Raw genomic sequence first — 26,572 nt, forward strand, 5'->3', positions numbered from 1 at the left:
AACTGACTCTTGTTTCTTTCCACCACCTAGCGATGTTGCAATGTCCCTTATCCTTCAATACTGTTTATTTCAGTGCCCGGGGCAGTTTGTCATATCAACACAACAGTGCTGTCGGACACCAGTCTCCATGTATTCTGGACAGAGTCGCATAAGCCAAACGGACCCAAAGAGTCAGTCCGCTATCAGCTGGTTGTGTCATACCTGGCTCCAATTCCTGAGACTCCTCTAAGACAGGGTGAATTTCCAAGTGCCAGGCTTTCTCTACTTGTCACTAAACTATCTGGTGGACAACTCTATGTGCTGAAGGTATTAAGTGTCCTGGGCACATTTTTTTTTTTTTGTTAATTGGTTATTTTATTTATTTACACTTCAAATATTGTCCCCCTTCCAGTTCTCCCTTCTGCAAATTCCCCATCCCATCCTGCTCCCCTTTGACTCTAAGAGGGTGCTTCCCCACCCACCCACCCACTCCTACTTCACCCCTCTAGCATCCCCTAATGCTGGGGCATCAAGCCTCCGTAGGACCAAGGGCCTCCCCTCCCATTGATGCCACATAAGGCCATCCTCTGCTACATATGTAGCTGGAGCCATGGACCTATCCATGTATACTTTTTGATTGGTAGTTTAGTCCTTGGAAGCTCTGGGGGGGGGGGGGAGTCCAGTTAGTTGATATTGTTGTCCTTCCTAAGGGGGTAGCAATCCCCTTCAGCTCCATCAGTCCTTCCATTAAACTCTTCCATTGGGGTCCCCAGGCTCAGTCAGATGGATATCTTCATCTGTCTTAGTCAAATGCTTTTGCAGAGCCTCTCAGAGGTCAGCCATGCCAGACTCCAGTATGTGAGCACTTCTTGGCATCGACAGTAGTATCTGGGTTTGGTGTCTGCAGAAGGGATGGATCTCAAGGTGGGGTGGTTTATACATGGCTTTCCCTTCAGTCTCTGCTCCATTTTTGTCCCTGTGTTTCATTTAGACAGGAACAATTCTGGGTTAAAATTTTGAGATGTGTGGGTGGTTCCATCCCTCAACTGGGGACCATGCCTATCTACTGGAGGTGGTCTCTTCAGGTTCTATATCCCCTCTGTTGGGTATTTCAGCTAATGCCGTCCCTGTTGGGTCCTGGGAACCCCTGGCTTCCCTGTTGTCTGGGACTTTCTAGTGGTTGTCCACTCTGCCCCCCCATTCTCCACCCCCTACTGCTACATATTTCTGTTCATTCTGCTGACCCTCTGGACTTCTCTCCTATCTCTTCCCATACCTGATTCTGCTCCCCTTTCCTCCCTCCCTCTTCTCTCCCTCCCAAGTCCCTCTTTCTTTCTACTTCCCTGTCCTGGGCACTTCTAATTGCCATATTTAAGATCATGTTCTGAGAAAACTAAGATGCTTTTTCTTATTTATTTATTATTTATTTTTAACAAAAAGGTTCTGGCCTGCCACCCGGAGGAAATGTGGTGTACTGAGAGTCATCCTGTCAGTGTCAACATGTTTGACACACCGGAGAAACCTTCTGCCTTGGTTCCAGAGAACACTAGTCTGCAGTTAGATTGGAAGGCTCCGTCTAACGTTAACCTCACCAGATTTTGGTTTGAACTCCAGAAGGTAGACTTTTGATGCAAATCCTTGTTTTATGATCTGCAATAATCTGGAAAATTTTTTTTGTATGACTAGAATGTTCTCTTGTAAAAATCAACAATGCTTGCCAACATTTATTGTCTCAGATTGGCATGAGAAGCAGTAAATTATCCGGGTAAAGTTCTGTCCAAAATAGCATTCAAGGTTCAGTTTGCTTTGAAGGGATGGCAGTGTGACTCAAGGGTAAAGGTGTTTATTGTCAAGCCTGAGGTCTTGAGTTTGATCCATGGGACTCACAGAGAAGAAGGAGAGAATCTGTTCTCACAGATTTTCTTCTGATTTCTAGACACAAGTCTTGGCACAGGTGTATCTCCACTCCCACTCCCTCCCACATTAAATAAATGCAATAAAAATGTGACTTTCAGAAGACTCATATAGGGGCTGGGGATATAGCTCAGGACTTAAGAGCTCTGACTACTACTCCAGGGGACCCAATTCAATCCCCACATGGCTACTCACAGCTGTCCCAGGGGATCTGACTCTGTCTTCCGGCCTTCAAAGAGAACCAGGAACATACATGGTGTATGGACATAGATTCAGGCCAACCACTCTTACACATAAGATTATAAGAACATGTAAGTCATCTTACTGATTTTATATTAAGTAAAATATGAATTATTAATAAACTTTATTTATATGTTTTCACCTTTAAAATCCATCACAATGGGATGTTTTCTATGAAAAATATACTAAGCCAATGAGCAAAAAGCCAAAACCAAGTTTAGAAGTGTGCTTTCAACATTTAAGTAGGGTAGAGCAACAGAAGAGGATGAAGTGTGAAGCCGCTTTATTCCCAAACAGTTTACTGTGAATGCATCAAGTTTAAAATGTTTCTTTATTCAGAATTCTTGATGATTTATTAAATCAACACCGAAGCTGATGTTTAAGATGTCAGTTAACTGGGCCCTGTACAGGAAGTTCACACTGGCTTTCACAGTGCTGCACCAAGAATAGATTATTAAGATTTTGTAATTGTTGTTTGCTGTTTTTACCAATGCTTAGTTGTGCACATGTCTGTATGTTCACAGGCTTATGTAAAGGCTGTTTGAGACCATCTTGTTTTGGAGTTAAAGCAAATTAGAACTGTAGAGATCTTACATTTAAAAACAAGTCAAATTGTTCCCTTTTTGCACATTTATTTTTTGAAACAAAAATTTAATTGATTATTTAATAATTTACTACATGACCACTACATATTTGATAGCGTTCACACCATTCCCCTCTCTTACCTCCTCCCACTTCTTCTTGACAATTTCATAGATGGATATTTTCTATTTTGACCTCATCTCTCTGCCACTCCTCTTTCTTAGGCCCTCCCCCAGGCCCCCAGAAATCCCCTTTCTAAAACATCCTCCTCCTCCTTTAGAGTTTATCTTAGTAACCTGCTGAGTTTAAGCAGGGTTGCTTTCTTGTACACAGCATGGAGCTATTTACTGGATCGTGGTCAACTCACCTGTGTCTCTATTCTTGAAGAAAAATAACCCCTTTACCCAGGCAACCAATAATTATGAGTAGCTCATCAGCTAGGGGAGGGATGCCAAGTGTCTCTTTCCCACCTGCGCTCACATGTTGACAATGATCTTGTTCTTATTCAATCCCCTTCTGCTGCCCTCTGTGTCTGTTTCTTGTCCAACAGTAGCCCCCTCTGCTTTTATGTCACCTACATTCCACTGTTTCCTTAAAGTTTCTCCCTCCCATGTCATGGTCTCTTTTCTCTTTGTAGGTTTTTAAAATGTACTACACACACACACACACACACACACACACGCATGTATATCATATATCATATATATATACATAAATGTATATATATCATACACACACATGTGTGTGTGATTTTACTCTTTTTGGATAAGAGTGAGGAAATAGAGGATCAAGTACTGAGTATTGAGTATGTAGCCTTTTTTCTTTTTTTTATACTGAAATTGTTTTAATGACTTACCTATTTGAAGTGATGACTTTATAAAAGTAAAAATAAATTGGAGAGATTGGAGGGTTATTCTCTTTTGGACTTATAAACTTAATTCAGTTCAGTGTAAAGTCAAGGGGAGAGGATACTGCTGCTGCTTCTCAGATTGGAGAAGATGCGAGGCATAACACTGGGTAGGTAACTCATTGTTGGGATGAGAAGACACAGACTGAGATAGATACTATAATGAGTCATATGCCACCAGTGAGGGCATGTCTGCAAAGAAGAGTCCCAGGGCTGACACACCCCTAGAACAGTTCTACTTGGGTGATGTCCACCCAAGGAAGGAGCATGAGTCATTAAGTCAACCGTCCCATTGCTCAACATCTGGGGAGGACAGCAGACAGGGCCCTCCTGGTCCAGTCCTCATGGCATCAAGGAAGTGAGTTCACTGCTACACTTTCTCTGTCCACCTATTTTTTTCAGTACAGAGCCATCATGGACCACATTGAGAAAGCCATGAGGCTACTTGAGTGTGTGGCAATACACACTTTTAATTACAGCTTGTGGAAGGAGGTAGGAGAATCATGAGTTTGAGACCATCCTGGACCATATACAGCAAGACTCTGCTCTTGAAAAATGACATCATGAAGGTCACAGTAGTCCTTTGTGTTTATGTGATCATTTGTAGTACAGGTGCAGGAACAGAATGGAAGGCTCTGCCTCTGAACGGTGGATAGATGACCTCCAGTTGGAAGCTCCATCCCTTTTGAGCAACTTGAACTTGTCTCTTAATGACAAGATTGCTGGCAACGATCCCATAAACCCACATTGGGACTCTTGGAGGATGAACAGTGAGGGAAGATAAAGATCCCTTTTAATTAAACTTTTCTTTATAAATAGAAGAACAATACGGTAAAATTTGTCATTATGACACACTTTCCATGCCGGCACAATAAAGACATCAGAACATAAGCTGAGGATTTATTTATTTGTTTGTTTTGAGATAAACTTGTATCCAGCCTATGCTAGTCTTGAATTTTTATATAGCCAGACATAACCTTTGACTTTGAACTTCTGATTCTTCCTTCTGTCCCACCTTCTGCATTCTAGGATTAAGGTGTACACCACCTCACCTGGACTGTGATGTTGGGGAGGTGCCGGTGCATTATTATTTTTTACTTCTGTCCCTATCCGAGAAACAACAATAGCATCTCCTTCCCCCTGAGTTTACATTGAACTGCATTAGGTTTACTTAAGTCCAAAAGAGAACAATCCTTCAATCTCTTCAGTGTAGCCTTATTTTTATAAGGTCACCATTTCAAATAGGCAGCTCATTAAAACAGTTTCAATGTAAAAAATATGTATAATAGGTAGGCACTTTACCAACTTAGCTACACTCCCAGACCCCAAGCTATTTTTTATCTGTACCCTGAATTACATAGATTTAAAAAAAATATCTAAAAAGTGTATTTAAGTAGAAAACATGCCATTTAAAATTGGGGGAAAATTTGGCTTGTTTTAAAAGAAGTCCATTGAATTGTGTTTTTCCTCTTTGTTTTATTTTGTTTTCTACTGAAATTACATATTTCTGAAGTTTTGATATATAAGATACTATAGGCTAGACAATCTCCAAAACTGCACAGACAGCCATGCAGTCTCTCTGGGGTAGCCTTTACCCCTGCTCTTGTTAGCTTCTGACAAAGGGATGGTTCCAATTCCCTGTGATTTTTTTCTGGGATAGCCCACTAGAGCAGCCAAGTTAGTGGTCTGGCCAGAGTTCACTACTGCAGTGAGGCCAGTCAGCTGCCAGTTCTCCAGCAAGTGCTCCCAATAACCATCTCACCTGCATTTTAGGAGCCTTGCTGATGCTGTAGATCGCTGAGTCCCCTAGTCCAGTCACTAAAGGTAATTTATATACCATATTGTTAAGAAGGCGGGACCTAACTAGTTAAAGATTTTAGCTGGAAGTAAACACTCTCTCTTTCCCTCCTTTCCTTCCTCCTCCCCCTCCTCTACCCTGTCCTCTCTCCTTATTCACCTTTCCCTCCCTCTTACACACACACACACACACACACACACACACACACACCCACACACATTCAGCTTGAATACACATTGCATTGAATGGTCTGCTTCATTAAGCCATTTCATTATGTGTCAGTGGGATCGTTATATTCATGAGTTCAGTGCAAGCAGTGCCTTGAATAACATTTCTGCTGCTTACTATTTTATTTCCTCTCTTCTTTATAGCACCCCCTTTTTGTAACACGGTGGTCTGTCTCTTGAAATTGCAATAGAAGATATTTCTAACTTTAACAGAAACTAGTGTAAAGTGCCTATTTGATATAATAAGACTTCATGAGGGCTGAATGAAAAAGTAGATGCAGAGGAGAGGTTATTTATGGAAACTGACCTTAGGAAACATTTCCAAGGGAAAGACACTAAGAACTCTTGACAAAATGCCATAGCCTTTGTCTTTCTTATTTGTATACAAAAGCAAAACAACAACAACAACAACAACAAAACCCCACTCAACATTGTCAAGTAATGTTTTTTAAGGACCTAAATAGAAAGATTTCTTAAATTAATTATTTTATTTATTTACATTCCAAATGTTGCCCCTTCAGGGTCTTCTCTCCCAGAGTTTGTCACCCCTTCTTTCTTCCCCTTTGCCAGGTGAGAGGGTGCTTCCCCTGCTACATCCCCCTTCCCTGGGGCATCAAGTCTTTACAGCATCAGGTGCATCCTCTCCCACTGAGAACAGACAAGGCAGTCCTCTGCTACATATGTGTATATGTATGTGTGTGTGTGGGCGTTCAGGGACCAGCCCATGTAAACTCTTTGGTTGGTGGCTTAGTTTCTGGGAGCTTTGAGGGTTCTGGGTTTGTTGATACTGTTGGTTTTTCTATGGGGGTGCTATCTCCTTCACCTCCTTCAATACTTCTCCTAACTCTTACACAGGGGTCTCAAACAGAAAAATTTTTAAAAAGTGATTTCACACAGAGAAGAAGCTTCACTTAGTTGAACTTAATAACTATCATGTGTAAAGTGGAATGAGAGGGAGCTTTCCTGTACTTAATGTCTAACCTGACGTGGATTGTGTATGGTGGGCCAGAGTTTCCCTTTTCGGAGGAATTTAGGTTCCTGGGGATGTGTATAAAGCATAGTCAGCACGTATCTGAAGACAGTGTTAGAGAAAAATCCCAAATGTTTTGGCTTGTCGATGGACTTCAGCAGAGAACCAAAGCATATAACATGACAAGTTTAAAGTGAACAAGTCCCTGTACTTGAGGATCTCCTTGTGTGAGTCTGTCCTTGTTCCTCTACTGTGACTTCCATTCTTAGCCATCCGCCTTAGCATGAGTGTCCGCACCTAGGGAGAGCAGCACGTCTCAGCTTTGAATCTCCATTGGACAGGCTTAGGGACACTTCGGTTAAAAGGGGCCATTCATCTAATTATAACCTGAGATAAGAAACAACGGGGCTATGTGTGATAAGGGTAATGATTGGCACTAAACAGTGTAAAGAAATTCTCACTTTTAATGTAAACAAATTTATGTAAGTTTTAATCAACATCTTCTGAAGAGTTTCTGAAAAGAGTAAAAATCTTAGTTATACTTCTTTCTTCTAGTGGAAATATAATGAGTTTTACCATGTCAAGGCTTCATGCAGCCAAGGTCCAGTTTATGCCTGCAACATCACAGATCTACAGCCTTACACTCCTTATAACATCCGAGTGGTGGTGGTCTATATGACAGGAGAAAATAGCTCCTCGATTCCAGAAAGCTTCAAGACAAAAGGTAGGCATTAGCATATATTGTTAGCACGCATTATTACCTAATACATGAGCATATATGTGTAATGAAAACATCTCTGCTCTTTTCTCCTCTCTCAATTCCACCAATCACATTCTAGAAGCACACATTTATTTTAAGAAATTATATCTATTTTCCTTTATATATGCTAGTGTTTTGTCTGACTCTTTATATGTATACCTTCCTATGCAGTTACCAGGTTCCAATGTTAGAAAGAAGAGGGTGTTGGACCTCCTAGAACTATATAGTTACATATGGCTGTGAGTCACCACATGGGTACTGGGAACAGAAACTGGATCCTTTATATGACTAGCAAGTGCCCTTAACCTCTAAGCCATCTCTATTGCCCTCAAATGTTTTCCTGGAGAGCCATTACTATGTCTGTAGCATAAGTGAATAAACCGAGGAGTTAGGAGTCATTACAGGAAGGAGCAAGAATATACTGGCTAGGGTTTGTAGGATCCTGAGATGGGCAAAGCTATTTCTTTTTTCAGTTTTCTGATATCCTCTTTAGCTATTGTTTTGTAGCAAGAACTATATTAAACAGAGTAACTGGATGCCCAAGAAATACATACAAAATAAATTTTATAGTCCAAATGATAAAAATGAAGAAATAACGGAGCTGGAGAGATGGCTCAGTGGTTAAGAGCACTGGCTGCTCTTCTGGAGATCCGGAGTTCAATTTCCAGCAACCACATGGTGGTTCACAGCCATCGGTAATGGGATCCAATGTCCTCTTTTGTTGTGTGTAGAGACAGTTACAGTGTACTCATATACATAAAACAAATACATCTTAAACAAACAAACAAACAGACAAACAAACAAACACAAACCAAGCCAAGTCCTACAATTCTGTTTGACTAAGATTCTGAACACCATAACTCCAGGTTGATTCTTGAAAAAGTATAGGGCAAAGTTTCCAAAAGTGTGACTGTTTTAAAATTTGTATTTATCACTTATTTTGTATTGAGATAAGAGATATGATTAGTGTTAGCCCACTGAGTAGCCTACCCATTGTTAATGAAAGGCTCGGATATTCACGTAAAAATATGTGCTTCATGGTTGGGGAGACAGCACTAGCAGAAAAGTGCTTACCAGGTAAATGGGGGATCTGGGTTCAGTTCCCAGAACCTGTACCAGACATCTGGATGTGGTAGAGCATGTGTAATCCTGGTGCTATGGCATGTGGACACAGGTAGATCTCTCAGACTCCTCAAGCACCCAGTCTAGCCCGGTGAACGAGTACTAAAGCAATGAGTAATTCTCTCAAAAAAGTAATGTGTGTGGTAACTGAAGACCAAAACTTGAGGTTGACCTCTGGCTTCCATATAAATAAGCACTTGTATACATACATACACACACACACACACACACACACACACACACGGGGGGGGGGAGAGAGAGAGAGAGAGAGAGAGAGAGAGAGAGAGAGAGAACTTTCAGAATATTTCTTTAAAACATTTATCATCTTCAGCATATTCCAGAGAAAGATAACTAATGCAAAATATTTTGTATCTCTAATGTGTCTGTTAATTCTCTGTTTATTTCCATCAAGCTGGAGTCCCAAGCAAACCAGGCACTCCCAAGTTACTAGAAGGGACTAAAAATTCAATCCAATGGGAGAAAGCTGAAGATAATGGGAACAGATTGATGTACTACACCCTTGAGGTCAGGTACGAGTCAACTGGTGCCCTTGAGGTCAGATAAGTATCAACCAGTGCCTGATGTGTCACAAGAACTAAGCAGTCAGTTACAAGGTGGTCAAACGCAATAATTCTGTCAAAGTACATTTATATAGAAAAATGAATCTTTACAAATTTTCCTACATTTCATGATGTTCTTTGCTCATTTCCTAAAGTCAGCCTTGACCTTCTTAATTACAATACACACCATGTCACTCTGAGAACTCTGCAACTGCTCATTCAAACTTCACAGAAGCTACTCCCTAGAGTTTACGCAACTGATATTTACTTAATATCCATTCTGCTTATGAAGCTGGGCTGACGTTTGGTGTCAGACAATGAGTGTGTGTAAACCGATAAATTTTGTTTTGGCAAAGTTGGATTCTCTTAGGTGAAAACTGGCAGATAGATAGGCATTCTTTTTTTTTCAGAGTCTGAGACAAGGGAGATGATTGAAATGATATGAAGTCAATAGGTCTGCGGGCTTTTCTGTCTGATGTCAACAGATGAGTGTGTTTCCAAAGACTGAGAATCTGCTGTCGCCTAAAACCAGCAGCTGAGAAGCATGTGTACCTTCAGACCCAGCCAGTTTGCAGAGTTCAGTGAGGGAACTGGCCCAGAAGGACTGACCTCGTGCCAGCCCAAGGGGAGAAATCCAAATTCCAAAAACACTCCACTCACAGGACTATGAAGCCATCTTTAAGAGGCTCCAAGGACAGAAGTCACTTCCATAATTATAGTCCTGGCAACGTGCGCTTTGGGTCTATTTTTGCTTTGTCTTTACTCTGGCATCCCTAGAACCTCAGAAAATTTTCTGCTCATGTTAGGAAATTCTTTGGGCTACATTTTTAGTTACAATTTTCAAGAAATAGTTTGTCACTGTTTTTCATATACAGTAAAACATGCTTAAGAACTATCTTGGCTGCCTTTGACTTTACCCTTGTTGGGACTCCTTAGTGTGTTCCCCTCAGTAAGACCATAAGTGTATAATTTTACCTAAATAGCCCTGGAGCTCCATTATTGCTATTATGATATCAACACTATAGGGCAGGAGGAAGTGTGGTCATATGATTAGCTCTAAGTTATATCTTGAGAAAGGATACTCTAGTTAGACTCTACACTTTTTTTAACCTCTCCCTCCCTTCCACTCATACATACTGATAATTTTGGTGGCCGAACTACTTGTCTATGCACTAACTTATTAAGTATTATAATATTGTCCTTGCAATTTAAAATTCTACATGTTATCTAAATATGGCATAAGTCAATTACAAGTGACATAGGAGACAGAAAAATTAAAAAAATATATATAAGCCAAGTATGGTATTCACACCTGTAATCCAAGAACTCAGATGGCAAGGTTGGAAGGATCATGTGTTCAAGGACATCCTGTCTGCTGAAAAAGCTCTATTTAAAAAACCCAACCAACCAACCAAGCCACCAACCAACCAACCAACCAACCAACCAACTAACCAACCAACCAACCAACCAACCAAACAAACAAACAAACAAACAAACAAACAAACAAAAAGACTAGGGAGATGGCTCAGTGGATAAGAGTACTGAGAAAACATAAGGACTTGAGTTTGAATCCCTAGACCCCACATAAAAAGCCAGGTGTGGCTATGTACATGCCTATAACACTGTCCTATGACAGGTGGATGCAGCTTCACTGGGGCTTGCTGGCTACCAGTCTACCTTCAGGTTTAGTGAAGGCAGAAAGTGATGGGGCAGGACACCCAATGTCTTCCTATGTTGTGGACAATAGTGCAGGGCAATATACACACATGCACATATACACCACATATACATGCAGAAAAGAAAAGAAAAGATTAAAAATGGAAAAGGAAGAAGTGCAAAATTTTGAACTAAAAACTGTGAAGTAATTATGTGTTTGGAGATGAGCAATTCCCTGCATTTTAAACAGTAGGAATGGGGATCACCAGCCTTTTCTTTTTGTGGGTTGAATTGGTTTGCTCATGACTCACTAAGACTTTAATAAACATACTGTGTTCTGCAGCAAATCGTGAAGCAGAGGTAATGTCAAGGGTTAAGTGTATGATAAGTAACTAGAAATAATAACCCCACACTGTTTTATGTATGGTCAGTGTCTATTAATCTACTGTTTTGCAGAAAAGGCGTTTCAAATGATTCACAGAACCAGAGTTTAACGTGGAAGGCTGTGTTTAATGGGTCCTGCAGTAGCATTTGCACATGGAGGTCAAAAAACCTCAAAGGAACATTTCAGTTCAGAGCAGTAGCTGTGAATGAGATTGGATTTGGAGAATATAGTGAAATCAGTGAAGATATTACACTAGTGGAAGGTATGTTAACATATCTGTCTATACACTAATTTATTACACAAATAATTAGTGCCAAAGATAGATACACACTTAGTGTTAGCAACAGACATAAACAGACAAGGTGGCTGAATAACCAACCATACAAGCTACTGAATGGTTCAATTCATTCGGTGTATTCTTCTTAAACTTTTATATTTTTGCTTTGATTTCTTCTGGTTTTATTGAGATGGCATTTTTCTGTGGAACAGCTCTGGCTGTCCAGGAACTCATTTTGTAGAACGGGCTGGCCTTAAACTCCTGAGAGCTGGAATTAAAGGCATGTGTCACCATGCCTAGCCTTAAAACTTCATTCTTATCACTTCTCAGTAATAGGTGGTCACTCCTGACTGTCTACCATCCTAATTCCATGCTCTTACACAGACTTCCAAGAGTGTCTGTTATCTGCCCTCTGTCTTTTTGGCCATGTGTAGTATCTACTTGTTACTGCTCTCTTTTACCTGAGAGACTTAGAATGACTCTGTGTCTTTCTTCTTATCTATTTGTTCCATTTCGTCCTACCTTTGCTTATGTATTTCTTAACATCTATGTACTAAAAAACAAAACAAAACAAAACAAAACAAAACAAAAAACCCTGACCAGAGTCAGCTTGGGGATATATGAGTTTATAGTTAGGTTATAGGACTCAGGTTATAGTCCACAAGCAAGGGAAGGCGAGTCTGGAACTCAAGATGGAAAGCCAGAGGTAGGAACTGAAGCAGAAACCACAGAGAAAAGCAGCTGGATTGCTTGCCTCTGAGCTCACATCTGGCTACCTTCCTTATGAATCCTGGGCCCAGCTGCCTGGGGTTGTTGGTACCAGAGTGAGCTAGGTCATTCTCCATTCATCAGAAACTAAAAAAAAAAAAAAAAAAAAAAATGCCCACACAGACATACCCATGAACATCTGAGTGATGCAATTCTTTAATTGGAGGTCCATCCATTTTCTTGGGTGTGTCAAGTAGACAACAAAACTAGTCAGGACTTATAGGCTGGAAACTTCAGTGGCACATTTGATATCTCTCTCTCTCTCTCTCTCTCTCTTTCTCTCTCTCGTCAACAACTTCAATTGATTTCAATTGATGTCAATTTCTCTTTTTAAAAAATTACATTTATTTCTTTGCTTATGTGCATGTGTGGACATTTGCCCGCCATAGTAATGTATGTTCAGGTAGAGAACAACTTCTAAGAGTTGGTTCTCTCTTCCTACTTGGGTCACAGGGATCAAACTCCAGTTAGTAGACTTGGTGGCAAACACCTTTACCTTGCTTGCTTGCTGGCTCATCATCTTAATTCCTCACTGATCAATTCTCACATCTCTATTTTTACATTGGCTTTCTTGATTTAAGATATCCTTTCTTGTCTGTGCTCTCAGCTTAACCATACTGCTGACAGTTTAGCTCATGAACAAGACAAATACTTAGCCCATCTTTGAGTGATGTGAAATGGCTCCACTTACTGATTTCACGGTGGCATGTAAACCCTCCTAGGACCAGCCCCCACACTGCCATGTGGTTCATGTTCCTAGCATCTGTCCATGTGATGAAGCTTTTTCATTAGGTCTTTGGCCTTATTTTTCCTTCAGCCACAAAGACCAGCCTACACCTCCCATGAATCCCTTACTTGGGGTTTCCCTTTTGCCACTGGTGCTGGTTAGATGATTCTTTTTCTGAATAGACTTCATCATGATCTTTATTTGTATGCAATATCACTAGAATCTTTATGTCTTTCACTTTCTTTTTGTTTTTTTATTAGATATCATATTTACATTTCAGATTTTATCCCCTTTGCCCCATTCCCCCCCCCATCCAGGAACCCCCTATCCCATCCCACTTCTCCTGCTTCTTGCCCCCACCTGCCCCCCACTCCCACCTCCCCACCCTTGAATTCCCCCCCAACTCAGTGTCCAGCCTTCATGGGACCAAGGATCTCCTTTCCCACCTATGCCCAACAAGGCCATCCTCCCCTACATATACAGCTGGAGTCATGGGTCCCTCCCTATGTGCTCCCAGGCTGATGGTTTAAACTCTGGGGAGCTCTGGTTCATTGGTATTATTACTCTCCTCATGGGGCCACAAACCCTTTCAGCTCCTTCAGTCTTCTCTCTAACTCCTCCATTGGGAAACCCTTGATCAGATCAATGGTTAGCTGTGAACATCTGCCTCTGAATATGTCAGACTCTGGCAGACCTCTTGTCAGCATGCACTTCCTGACATCCACATCAGAGTCTACCTTTGGTGACTGCACATGGGATGAATACCCAGGTGAAATGGTCTCCAGATGTCCTGTCCTTTAATTTCTGTCCCACAGTTTGTCTCCATATTTTCTCCCTTGAGTATTTTGTTACTCCTTCTAAGTAGGTCCAAGGCACTCACACTTGGTCTTCCTTCTTCATGAGCTTCATGTGGTCTGTGAGTTAAATCTTGGCTATTTCAAGCTTTTGGGCTAATATCCACTTATCAGTGAGTAAATTCCATGTGTGTTCTTTTGTGATTGGGTTATCTCACTCAGGATGATATTTTCTAGTTCCATCCATTTACCTAAGAATTTCTCAAATTCATTATTTTTAATAGCTGAGTAATACTCCATTGTGTAAATGTACCACTAAGTCTGACTTTTCATACTTTCACTGTATTCTTGAAGTGATTCTCAGTTTATATGACCTGTGTATTTCTCTCTCTCTCTCTCTCTCTCTCTCTCTCTCTCTCTCTCTCTCTCTCTCCACGCACACGCCCTCTCTCTCTCTCTCTCTCTCTCTCTCTCTCTCTCTCTATCTCACTCACTCGCTCTCTCACTCTCTCTCTCTCTCTCTCTCTCTCTCTCTCTCTCTCTCTCTCTCTCTCTGTGGTGGTGTGTGTGTGTGTGTGTGTATTGAGCCCTGGACTTTGCACATTCAAAGTAAGCATTCTATCACTGGCTACATTTTCAGTACTGTAACATCAAGGAATTTAACCTCATTTATTTCACTTATTGATTTTACTGTAAGATCCCCTCAGCCCCTGAGATAGGGTTTCTTTGTGTAGCCCTGGCTGTCCTGGAACTCACTCTGGAGACCAGGCTGGCTTTGAACTCACAGAGTTCAGGAGGAGTGCCTCTGCCTCCTGAGTGCTGGAATTACATGCGTGCACCACCACCACTGGCTTACTTTTAGGTTCTTACTAGCATATGTTAATTATGAATACTAATAAGTTTCATTGTGACATTTTCATACAAATATATATTTTGATCTTAGTAACCACATCAATACTTTCTCTCATCCTTCTGCTAGTCACTAGCCTTTCACTTCAAGGCCTAAGTTAAAGGAGCCCATTGTCTTGCACAGTTGATATACCTCAGGCAAAAATAAACTATTTGCCCTTTATACATACATGTCACACAAAGCTTCAATCATTCTGGGCCATCAAGATGACTCAGTGGGTAAAGGCACGTGCTGCTAAGTCTGATGGTTTGAGTCTGCTCCCTGGAATCTCCATAATAGAAGAAGAAAATCATTCCCCAGTTTACTGACCTCCAAATTCGAGTCCTGGCAGGCAAGTACATGTACATACACATATAGGCATCACATATACACAAACACGTAAGTAAATAAATGCAATATAAAAAAAATGTAAAATGTCCAGGAGAGCTTGCTCAACAGTTTAGAGCACTTGCTCTTGTAGAGGATCTGGGTTTGATTCTCATCACCACATGGTGGTTCATAGCCATCTGTAATTGCAGACTCCCTGGGGATTTGATGTCCTCTTCTGGCCTCAACAGAAACATCATGCACTTGGTACACATATATACGTGAATACAGAACATTCATACACATAAAATTAGAAGCCATTATACGTATTAATATTATAGTCAGCCTTGGCTAGACAATTTCTGAAAAGACCAGAGAAGTAGATGGTTTAGGTTTCACAAGTTACACCTGTTCTCTGTAGCTACCTGTCCTCCTCCTCCGCCTCCTCCTCCTCCTCCTCCTCCGCCTCCTCCTCCTCTTCCTCTTCGTCTTCCTCTTCGTTCTCTTCCTCCTCCTGCTTCTCTTACTCTTCTTTTCACTTCTTCCCTTTTCTTCTTTCTAAATTTTTTTTTTAAATGTAAAATGTATTCTTAGCTCATGGGAAGTTTTAAAAAGCTACAGCCAGGTTTGTTCCATAGGCTGGAGTTTGCCAGGCTGGGGCCTGTATGCTTGTTTCCTCTGTAACAGCATACCACCAAAGATACTCAACCATATTTTCATGTTGGTATTCCTTAGACTAGTGGCTATGGAAAGAAATGGGTTTGTGCATCTAATGGAAAATAATGAGTATCAGCTATTTTTAATATATGAAGATAACAATTTCTTTGTCCCAAATTCCTTAAACTGATCATACATTGTTGTTGTTTTTGTCATTGTAAAGTACATTGGGTGGGTATGGTTCAGTGAGATGATAGTGACATAGAAAAGGGGGACGCAGCGACTTTGATTTCTGCTGGGTACACACTCTCAACATTGTTGCTTGCAAACTGCCAACTGCTAAGCAACCATCTCATAGAAACTTGAGAGGAGCAGGCTTTTGCTGGCCTGTGTGTGTGTGTGTGTGTGTGTGTGTGTGTGTGTGTGTGTGTGTGAGATAAATGGGAGGGACAATTTGGGTTTTTGTGTGAATTAATTTCTTTTCGAACTTCCATCTTTAGATGTCTTTTGGATAACAGAAACAAGTTTTATACTTACTATCATAGTTGGGATATTTCTGGTTGCTACAGTCCCACTGACCTTTGGTGAGTATCATAGATTTTACAAGTGGGTAATAAATTGTTTATTAGATCATACTGACTGATTTATCTTTCAGTGTATCTAATTTAATACATGAAACATAACCTTATTAAATAAGTTCATAAAGTTCACAGCATTGCCCCTGGCTGTCTTTTCTTAGCCACCAACTTCTATGATTTTTTTTTTATTTAATCAAGGGATGTGCTAGTTTTCTTTCACATAAAGGTTTATTTTGGCTCACAGTTTTGAAGGTGTTGGTTAATGATTAAGTATCCTTGTTGCTTTGGGTGTGCAGCAGCCCTTCATGACAAGAGTGTGATGTAGTAATATCCACATCTCACAGCTAGAAATAGAAGAGAAAGAGAATGGAGCTGGGGTCCCAGCATCATCTCCAAGAGCATGTCCTCCATACAAGAAGTCCTCCCATTAGGGCCTAACCTCTGTATCCCAAAGATGTCAAGCTGAGGGCTAGGCTTTAACATGTGCACCTTTGAGGAATACTCTGGACACAAACCTCACCATGGGGCAACTATCTCATGGCTAATACAGCAGAATATATAATATGTACTTAAGATATAACTATTTGTGAAGATACTCTATTTTAGCTTGCTGTAAAACCGTGCTTGTTTCTGAGTGGCTATTTCAAGTGTTCTGTGACTTGTAGGTTAGAATATAAATAAAAGTAACCATAGATACAAAAATAGTGTAGGATTAATGGTAGGCTACTGTGAGTCACTGGTTGGGATAGCTTTGGTCCCCAAGCAGACAGCTCAATTTGGAATGAATAGGGCCTCTCACAGGAGACCAATTTCTGGCCTGTGGGACTTATTCTTGCTTTTTGATGACTCAAAGGCTTACTTCAAAACCCCGTTCATTTACAAAAGATTGAAAAGCAGCAGAGTTAGGTCAGATAGCTATTTCCTATAATTTATTTTATGTTAATATGTTGTTATTCCTTAAAGCTCTCCAACTTTTTAATGTTTAATTACAATATAAACATAGAAAACCCAAAATAGATTATGAAAAGTTGGGCCCAGAGGGGTATCACCATGATCATACATTCTGGCTTATTCCTGTTGTATAATCAATATTGACACATCACATTTGTTCAATTGCCTACACGTCTTGGTTTAGGTTATAAGATACGTGAGCTTTTCATGTACTGTTGATACTGAGCGTGCTCCCCTACACAGAATACCAGAAAAGGAATTCTAACACACATTCAGAAAGCTGTGGCTTATTGTGTTTAGTAGAGAAAGTTACAAGGCAAAGGAAAAGCTACAAACCCAAGGTTAGATTCTCTCTTTCTTTCTAAATAAATAAATAAGTAAATAAATAAATATAGATACATTTAATTAAATTTCCCAATCAATTTTTTTTCTCCAGTGTGATTGGAGGTAAAAGGTTTCAGGCAACACTTCGAACCTGAACTGAGGTTTCATTTAAAGAAAAATCCACCCAGCCATTTTCTGAGTGGGAACCCAGAGATGGACCTGGCTACGGAGTCCATCAGCCTGGCCAGTATTAACTAAAGCTTGCTTCAAACTTGGAAAAAGAATCCACCCAGATAACACATATGAATTCTTCAGTTAAGAGGGGTAGCTAATCTTTTGTGCGGAGCCTGCTAGGATTTTAACTTGTGGTTCCAGGGAGTCTGCATATGGCCCAGCTGATGCCTCTAGAGTTTCATATCTGACTGTGGTATATGTGGCAGTTGGCATAGAGGCTTGTCTGCTTGTCTGCTTTCTGCTGGGAGGCATGTTACACAAGGGAAACTTCATCTCACCTTTGCTTGTCTATTTCTCCATCACTACTGCTTGGGCCCATGACTCTAGTGGATGAAGATGAGACCATTTCAGTGTTTTGTGTGCTTTTGAGACATTCTGCAGATCTCTGACATTCTCAGGACGTGAAGGTCTTTATTGTGCTTGGAATTTGTGGACTTTGGGTGGAGCTAAGCTAATTCAGGTTTTACTTTTGTTGGTGGCATATGTGGTTTTACCAGTAGGAATGTGTGAGTGCATGAGCAAAGACTAAGTTATTAAAATAATGAAAAGTAGCAATTCTCCAGGAATTGCATTGTGCTGAGGGCTCTGTAAAATTGAAACAAAGGCTTAAGTAAGTACTGGCAGTCTGTGGGTTAGTGAGAGGCTATATCTGATATGCAACACGAACCTCATGCCAGGAAAAGAAGCTACAAACTATTCTCAGTGACTCCAGGAGCTTGTTCTTTAATAATGGAGGTAAGACATACATGTTTGAAAAGATGCATCAGGATGTTATGGCATGAGATGTAGGTTACAGTGACATGGAAGAGTGCTGACAGCCACAGTTGGACTTTTAGGGTTATTGGCAAGAGGTGAACAGATTAGCAGAAGAATAAGGCAGAGTCTCTCAATGAGGATGTCTGGATGAGAGTGTGTGATGCGTAGAAAAGCGCTTTGTTAAAGATGCTGGAAGCCCTCCTGTGCAGTCCCCCAGATGGAATGCTACTTGAGTAAAACTATCAGATATGCAAGGAACTAAGAAAAAAGGTTGACTTTTTAAAATTGATTTTGGGGGGTGGGAAGCAGAGCTGACTAAAGTGTAGAATAGGCTGGTCTGGAATGTGTGCTCCTGCTGCCTCAACCTCCCAAGTACTCAGATTCTAGGTGGGCACCCCATGCAAAAGTTCAAATTTTAATAAATCATTTCCAAAGCATTTTTGATGATTTTGATGTCTGTAGTCTTACTGACATAATTGTATTTTAATCTTTATCAAAGACTTTTTTATCATTATGAAAGCTGAGCATGATGTGGAAAGGGGGGAATACAAACCACAAGTTCTACAAGTATGCAGGACCAATGCTGCTGTTTATTACAGACATTTTCTACATACTACATACTACTACAGACATACTTTCTTTTGTATTTCTGTCTCTGAATTGCAGTGAAAAAGTATCAGAGTTTGAACAGTGCTGAGCTTTCGTTTTTGAGGCGGCCACCCAACTCTGGGAAAGCTAAACATTGCAAAGGAGCATACGTCTTTCATGTGTTTGCATATATGCATGTGTGCTTATGTGTGTGCATGTACATATGTATGCACATGAGTGAACACATGTTCATGTGAGTGTGCATGTGTGTGCGCACACATGTATATTTATGTGTGGAGAAAAGGGGTTAAGATCAAAAGTCTTTTTTTATCCCTATCTACTTTATTTTTTGAGACAGTCTCTCATTGAAGCTAGAGTTCACTGATAAGGTAGGCTGTTTGTCTTTCAGGTTCCCAAGATCTGCCTGTCTCTGACCTCTACCTCCAACACTGGGGTTATACATGTGTGCTACATACTCAGCATTTAACTGGGTGCTGGGGATCCAGACCAGGTCCTCGTGCTTGTGCAGCAAGTGTTTTGTTGCTGAGTCATCTCTCCAGCTCTGACATACACATTTCTGCCTTACACATCACACTGCTGATGTTTTACACTCGATCTTAGCCAAAGGGCTGAGAGATAAACTGGAAGCATCTTAAATGTGCTTAAATTGTGTTGGAAGCGTTCCTTCAGATCTACTGGAGTGTGATGGCAATGTCTGGATGCACAGGATTGTTTCATTAATAAATATTTTGCAAGTTTTAGAACTTAGTTTGGTTCTAACTTACAGATAATTTTGAGAAGTGCATTCTAATGGCATACTTCAAAGTTTATTTGTAGTTGTAAGCAATATAGTTAATTCTGTGTTTAAAAGTGTACGACTTGTGTGGCGTTTGTATGGAATTTTACCCAGATTTAATTTAAAACTTTTTATCACAGGAATATTTTAAAATCAAACTGGCATCCTGCCAACAGTGTTTAGCCATACATGTGTCTTTAAAACACACTACCATTTTTTTAAGGGGAAAAAGTAATATTTTACTTAATAAATTGTCTGTTTTCTTTGTAGTCTGGCATAGAAGCTTGAAAAATCACAAAGCATCCAAGGAAGGCCTCTCAGTTCTCAACGACAACGACAAAGAGTTGGCTGAGCTTCGAGGCCTGGTGGCTGGAGTGGGACTGGCCAATGCCTGCTATGCAGTACAGTATGTGGCCCAGGTCATCTTCTTGAATTACACAGGCAGAGTGTGGGCCCAGTAACAAGGGTGTCCACGTAGTCCCACATTTCCCAGGGATTTTCAGGTGTCATTGTCAGTAACATTTGCTGCTAGTCTCAACTATGGGTTGTGACAAAATCATGAACTATATGGTTATCCTATAAGAAAAATAGAGACAAATCCATTGCCTTCCGTTGTTTAATTTTGTGACTCAAAAATCAACTTAAGGAGAAATTATTGTGAAAAGACCATGTGGTAATGTAGTTAACTGAACTGGCAGAAGAGACCGAGGAAGGGAAAATTCTAAAGGGCTTGCATGTATCTTATTATTCCACTGTAGAAGCTGTATGATGATCACTCACAGTGTCTCTTTAAGACAGATGAGTTTAAAACCTTAAGGAAATAAGAAAATTAAGGAAAAATAAGTATTTATTTGCAAGAGATACTATGTCATACTCTCTGTAAAAAGAATCCTATGGTCATAGGCCTTGCCTTCTGAAATCTACAAAACAGGATTTATTTATTTTTATTAATCATTTATTTATTTGCATCCCAGATGTGGTCCCCCTCCTGATCCCCCTTTCATACTTCTTCCCCCATCCTCCTTCCTCTTCTCTTCTGAGAGGGCACCCCTCCCCCCACCCCCATAAACAGAATTTAAAGTAGATACAGACATGAATCAAAGCAGCTCTTCAGAAGTGTTTTTGTTGTTGTTGTTGTTATTTTTAGAAAACACTGTGTATCTGATATTTAAGTTTCTTCCTGGGCCTGGAGAGATGATTCAGTAGTTAAGCGCATTGGCTGCCCTTACAGAGAACCAGAGTTCAATTTTCAGCACCTATATGCCAGGTTATAACTGTCTGTAACTCTAGTTTCAAGGGACCAGACACCCTCACACAGGCATACATACTGGCAAAACATCAATCGAAGTGCATAAAATAAAAATAAATGAATCACTTTTTAAAAAACGATTCTTGCAAAACTAAATAAAACAAAACAAATCTCAATGTGTACTTAATTTAGATTAAGTACCAACATCACAATCTTCCCAGGTGAAGACTGGACTTTTGAAGGCTAAAGTAGTGGTGGAGGAGCTGACTTTTTGGCCATAGTAAATCCTGTTTGGCATGAGAGCAGGTATGTGAGACAGATGAAGTGAATACTCCAGGGCCCAGCTGCTTCTGTTGCTATTTTCTTCATCTGTAGTAGCTTTTCCATAGATCTGCAACCTAGAGCATTTTATAACTCCATGTTTTGAGAGGAGCAGCTGCCATGGAAGCCTTGGGGTAGCTTCTGCCTTCATGCTTCTATAGAAATGTCAGTGTCCTGTAAAGTGACATGCTCTGTGTAAAAGCGGAGAGAGTAAAAGAGTGTTGGGTCATGGAATTCCCCATTACCCTATTAGAATGTGCAAGGCCACCAAGCACTGAGATCTCTCAATTTCTTTCAAATACAAAGATGTAAACCTAAGGCCCTTGGGGGAAAACAAACATACTGTTATTTTACAGTACTCTTCCAACCCAAGAGGAGATTGAAAATCTTCCTGCCTTCCCTCGAGAAAAGCTGAGCCTTCGCCTTTTGTTGGGAAGTGGAGCTTTCGGAGAAGTGTATGAAGGCACAGCTGTAGACATCCTAGGAGTGGGAAGTGGAGAAATCAAAGTGGCTGTGAAGGTAATATGGATCTCCAGATCCTCTCATGGATATGACTACATAAACATCCAGGGCTACTGGTTTAAAAGACGCCTTCTAGCACAGTTAGCAAGATGTGTTGTATGTCTCACAACAGAATTTCCATCTACTTACTAATAAAGAAATGAGAAAAGTTTAAGGTGATGAATATGCTAGTGGCCTGGATTTGTCCCTTACCCAATGGACATAGAACTCAAAACATCACATTATACAGCAAAATTATATACAAATAGTATGTCAACTAAAAACTAGGATAAATCTGGGGCTGGAGAGTATGCTCAATGATTAAGAGTACTTGTTGCTCTTACAGAACTTGGGTTTTGTTCTTAGAACCTACATGATGGTTACAACCATCTATCTCCAGGTCCAGAGGATCCCAACACCCTTTTCTGACCTCCAATGACATCAGGTATACATGTGGTACATATACATACAAGCAGACAAAACACTCACACACATAAAATAAAATAAATGAACATTTAAAAACTGAGACAACCCCCAGAGTTATTAAATAAACAGGCTGGCAAGCCAAGGATGGGTAAGATTCTTCACAGAGCCTTACCAAACTAAGACATAAGTACATTGCTTTTGATAATGCATATTCCATGATGGGTAAGGAAGGCATTCTTGGCAGAACTACCTAAGACAGGGTCAGTCTTGTTTATGAAATGAAAAAGGGGGAGAGGTGGAGAGCTTTGGGGGCTGCTTGACAAGAATCTGACATGGGCCAAGGACAATGAAGTGGGCTTCAGGCAGGAATCTGATATTAGGCTAGAACAAAGAAGTAATTTCAGGCAGAAATCTAAATGTTAGGCTAGAACAAGGAAGCAGACTTCAGACATGAAAATGACTTTGGGCTAGGACAGAAAAGTAGGCTCAGATATTTTGGTCATCCTGATAAACCCTTAGAAACAGTAATCATGAGGTTTTGTTTATTACCTTGCTTGTTTTTTGACTATTGGTGTTTATTGTCTTGCTTGTTCCTAGACTATTTGCAGCTATTGTATTGCTAGTTCCTCAACCTAGAACCTAGAACTGACCTTAATACATGCATGTAATTAAAATGGTATAAAAGCAAAAAGGAGGAGGAGGGATGGGAAAGGGGTTTCTAGGGAGGGGAAATGGGGAAATGGGATCACGTTTGAAATGTAAATAAATAAAATATTCAATAAAAAAGAGAGAGACAGAAAAAAACTGAGACAAAATTTAAAGAAAAGTGTCAGAATGTAGAAATCTGTCATTAGCTACAAAAGCTTATTTCCCCAATATTTTCCCCATTTCTTTTATAGGCTTTTAAAAAGGAGAATATATTCAGGCTTTATGTTACTATTAAGGCTAACAATTGCTGGGCAGTGGTGGCGCAGGCCTTTAATCCCAGCACTTGGGAGGCAGAGGCAGGTGGATTTCTGAGTTCGAGGCCAGCCTGGTCTACAGAGTGAGTTCCAGGACAGCCAGGGCTATACAGAGAAACCCTGTCTTGAAAAACAATGAAAAAAAAAAAAAAAAGGCTAACAATTAGGTAAGACCTGGCAGAGTTTAATTTCTCATTAAGAATACTCTGAGAGGGGGCTCCATTTGTAGAGTATTTGCCTAGTACTTCAAAAGCACTGAATTTGAGACCCAGCACTGCATAAAACAAGGTGTGCTATGCATACCTGTATTCCCAATAATACATAGAAAAAAAGCAGGGGGAATTGAAGTTCATGGTCATGTTTGGCTGCATATAGATTCAGAGGTCAGCCTGGGCTGCATCAGATAGCTTCTCAAAACAGCAATAAGAATATATTTCACATGAACTAGAACTGTACAGTACATTCTTAAGGTCTCTGTTGCAGCTGGTGAATTCTGACCTTGGAGCTCAATCAACGTGAGTAAATATGTAAACAAATGAGTTTTCCCCACTGAGCTTTACTTATAACCATTGAAATCTGAATTTCCTATGTCATGAGATAGTATTATCTTTCTGATTTTCCCAACCGTTTAAGAGCATAGAGGCTGGTTTCAGTCTCCGTGTTGTACTGACATAGTCGACAGAACTATGGCATGGGTTACAGTCTGCACCTGCCCATAGGCCGTGATTACTACCAAACATCTGACGAATTTTTAGGGAAATACAACATGTACTCTCATATTTTGGTAACATTTCCTTTCGACAGAGGACTGAGCAATCTTGTATGATTAAATATTGTGGTCACTATTTAATAGTGATTTCTGCTTTAAGGATGACCAACCTATGTTGGTAAAAATTCTCTGCATTTCCAAATTATAGGCTTGAAAGTTTCTTTAACTTCCTCTGGTCTGAGCCCATTAAACAAATATTTATTTTCTTATGTGCTGAGATGACTACTGGCCAGCACTTGTGCCAAGTGAGAGTTGCTATTTCTGAAATCCATTTTTCACTTCATTCTTGCTTGTTGTCTCATAATGACAGCGTGAGTGCCAAGAATTAGGAAGGCATTACCTCCTCATTAGGACCAGGGAGAGGAGGTAGGATCCTTTATACGTATTGTTAAGGAAGGGGGAAGTTTTCTAGAAACCTCTCCACCACACCAGTTTCTCTCTTATGTTTCATTGCCTGGAACTGAAACTTAATGGCAAAGAGATTGGAGAACCAGCTCAGGCTGACCTCCTGTGATTTATTAAAGAACTAACCCAGGCTGGACTCCAGTGGCTTATGGCAGAGAGACTGATGAACTAGCCCAGGCTGGCCTCCCATGATTTACGACAAAGAGATTGGAGAACCAGCTCATGCTGCCCTCCCATGACTTATGACAGAGAGATTAGAGACTTTCAGAATTGATTCTCACAATTAACTTACATTTATTGAATAGTAACACGCAACTTTCCTCCAAAAAGAAAACAATCCAACCCAACCCAACCAACCAACCAACCAACCAAACAAACAAACAAACAAAAAAACTAGAAAGAACTAGGAAGTGATTTCAAGTAAGGTGGGAAAGCAGATACTGAGAAGAAAACCTGAAAATATCCTGACCCATTAATGCCCAAAATAGTGTTTTAAATTTTTTCTATAGTTCTATATATGGAGAGAGGGCTCAACCATTAGGAACACTGGCGACTCTTCTAGGAGATCTGGTTTTGATTATCAAAATTCATATGTCAGCTCACAACCATTTGTCACTCTAATCCAAGGGGCTCCAGTGATCTCTTCTGAATTCCACAGGCACTGTGCGCTCGTGTTGTACCAACATACTTATAGGCAAGAGACATACACATAAAGTAAATAGATAGTATAGTAATTAAAAAATCCCACAAAATAAGAAACATTCATTTTTCAGAGGGACCTTACATAATTGTTACTCAACCCCTAATCTAGTTCACTGAGATAGTCTTGATTAAAAAGTAGCAATAATGGTAGTTTTAGAGACCACACACGGTAGCAACAGGTGAGCACAGATCATATGCACATGTATATCTGTTATTTAGTTCCAGATATCAGAGTAGATATTGCAAAAACAAAAACAAAAGCAAAGCATAAGAAAACCAAAAAAAAAAAAAATCAAACACACACACACACACACACACACACACACACACACACACACACCAACAAAGAAGATGAAACAAGCAACAAAACAAAATAAAACAAACCTTGTCTCCACTAATACACTGGGTTCCCAGTGTCTGATTTCTGACTTGCCTCCATTTCTTGCAGACCTTGAAGCAGGGTTCAACAGACCAGGAGAAGATTGAGTTCCTGAAGGAGGCACACCTGATGAGGTATTGCATAGCTCAAGCAGTGACTTCCTCTGACAAGTATGGATTGGAATATCTCCTTTCTCTTTGGACTTTTAACACCTCAAATGACCCCGTAACAATCAGATCATCCTGAAAATAAATGTGGACAAAAAACTTTAAAAGGAAACACCCCTGTAGCATTAAATATTCCATAGAAGCCAATCTTCAGAGCCTGGGTAGGCAGTTCTCAGGCAAACTGTCCTCCCATCTCTCATCTCCAATTAAGAGTATATTCTGCAAGCCAATTCTGAGGCTCTTTTGCTTTTACAACGTGCCTATTCTTAATGAGGGATAACGGGTCAAACAGACCCAGGAAGAATGTTCTTTCATGTGTTCTGATATTAGCAAGAATGTCTTGCCTAGGAACTGGTCGGCCAGGTTCCAGCAGGTGGCAGTCATGAGAGCTACTCAAGGACATCTTAAGGAGAAGCAGCAGGAGGCAGAGGCTCATGGGAAGTCAAGCTGGGTCCTCTAGTGAGACTTGGGCCTTTCTCACTCTGGTGTCTTCACAACCCAGAGGCCCAAACCTGAGGATCTGAGTTGTTTCTCTGAAAGGGAAAGGACATTTGACACAATTGTGATGACACAGACACGCTTTCACCTATCTCTTGAAGAAAGCTATTAGTCAAAATTGCTTTCTTTTCGTATCATAAAACCCATATAGTGAGAAACATTATTTCTTCTAAAACCCCTTCTATTCTACTCAGATGCACTGGCCACTAGGGGTTGCTGTTAGACGTCCATGTTAGAAGTCTGACCATAGCTCAGAACAGACCACTCCAGCCCACACATTTCCAAGGAGGGGAGGTTTATTCAGGAGATAGGGCAAAGGTGCGGGGAAGAAGATGGGAGAAGAGAGAGGAAGAACAGAAGTAGAGGCCGGCCATGACCACGTGGAGAGAGAGGAAGAAAAGGGGAAGGGGGAGGGGACAGAGAAGCT

The 26,572-nt window shown here is 40.5% G+C and overlaps 1 protein-coding gene across 2 annotated transcripts in view; it reads left to right on the forward strand.

The window, feature by feature from the left end:
• The window catches only part of Ros1 (ROS proto-oncogene 1, receptor tyrosine kinase), a 112,567-nt gene that overhangs the window by 64,865 nt on the left and 21,130 nt on the right, over positions 1–26,572 (forward strand). For both annotated transcript variants that reach the window (XR_013105219.1, XM_034524422.2), the window contains exons 30-38: positions 74–306; positions 1,420–1,596; positions 7,173–7,341; positions 8,912–9,029; positions 11,172–11,362; positions 16,040–16,123; positions 20,037–20,172; positions 21,693–21,855; positions 25,550–25,614. Coding sequence is in view for 1 of the 2 variants with exons in the window: in XM_034524422.2 (XP_034380313.1) it covers positions 74–306; positions 1,420–1,596; positions 7,173–7,341; positions 8,912–9,029; positions 11,172–11,362; positions 16,040–16,123; positions 20,037–20,172; positions 21,693–21,855; positions 25,550–25,614 (1,336 nt within the window). In the remaining variant the exon portion in view is untranslated. The remainder of the gene's footprint in view (positions 1–73; positions 307–1,419; positions 1,597–7,172; positions 7,342–8,911; positions 9,030–11,171; positions 11,363–16,039; positions 16,124–20,036; positions 20,173–21,692; positions 21,856–25,549; positions 25,615–26,572) is intronic.

The sequence above is a fragment of the Arvicanthis niloticus genome, chromosome 20 (assembly GCF_011762505.2).
Source record: "Arvicanthis niloticus isolate mArvNil1 chromosome 20, mArvNil1.pat.X, whole genome shotgun sequence".
NCBI lineage: Eukaryota > Metazoa > Chordata > Mammalia > Rodentia > Muridae > Arvicanthis > Arvicanthis niloticus.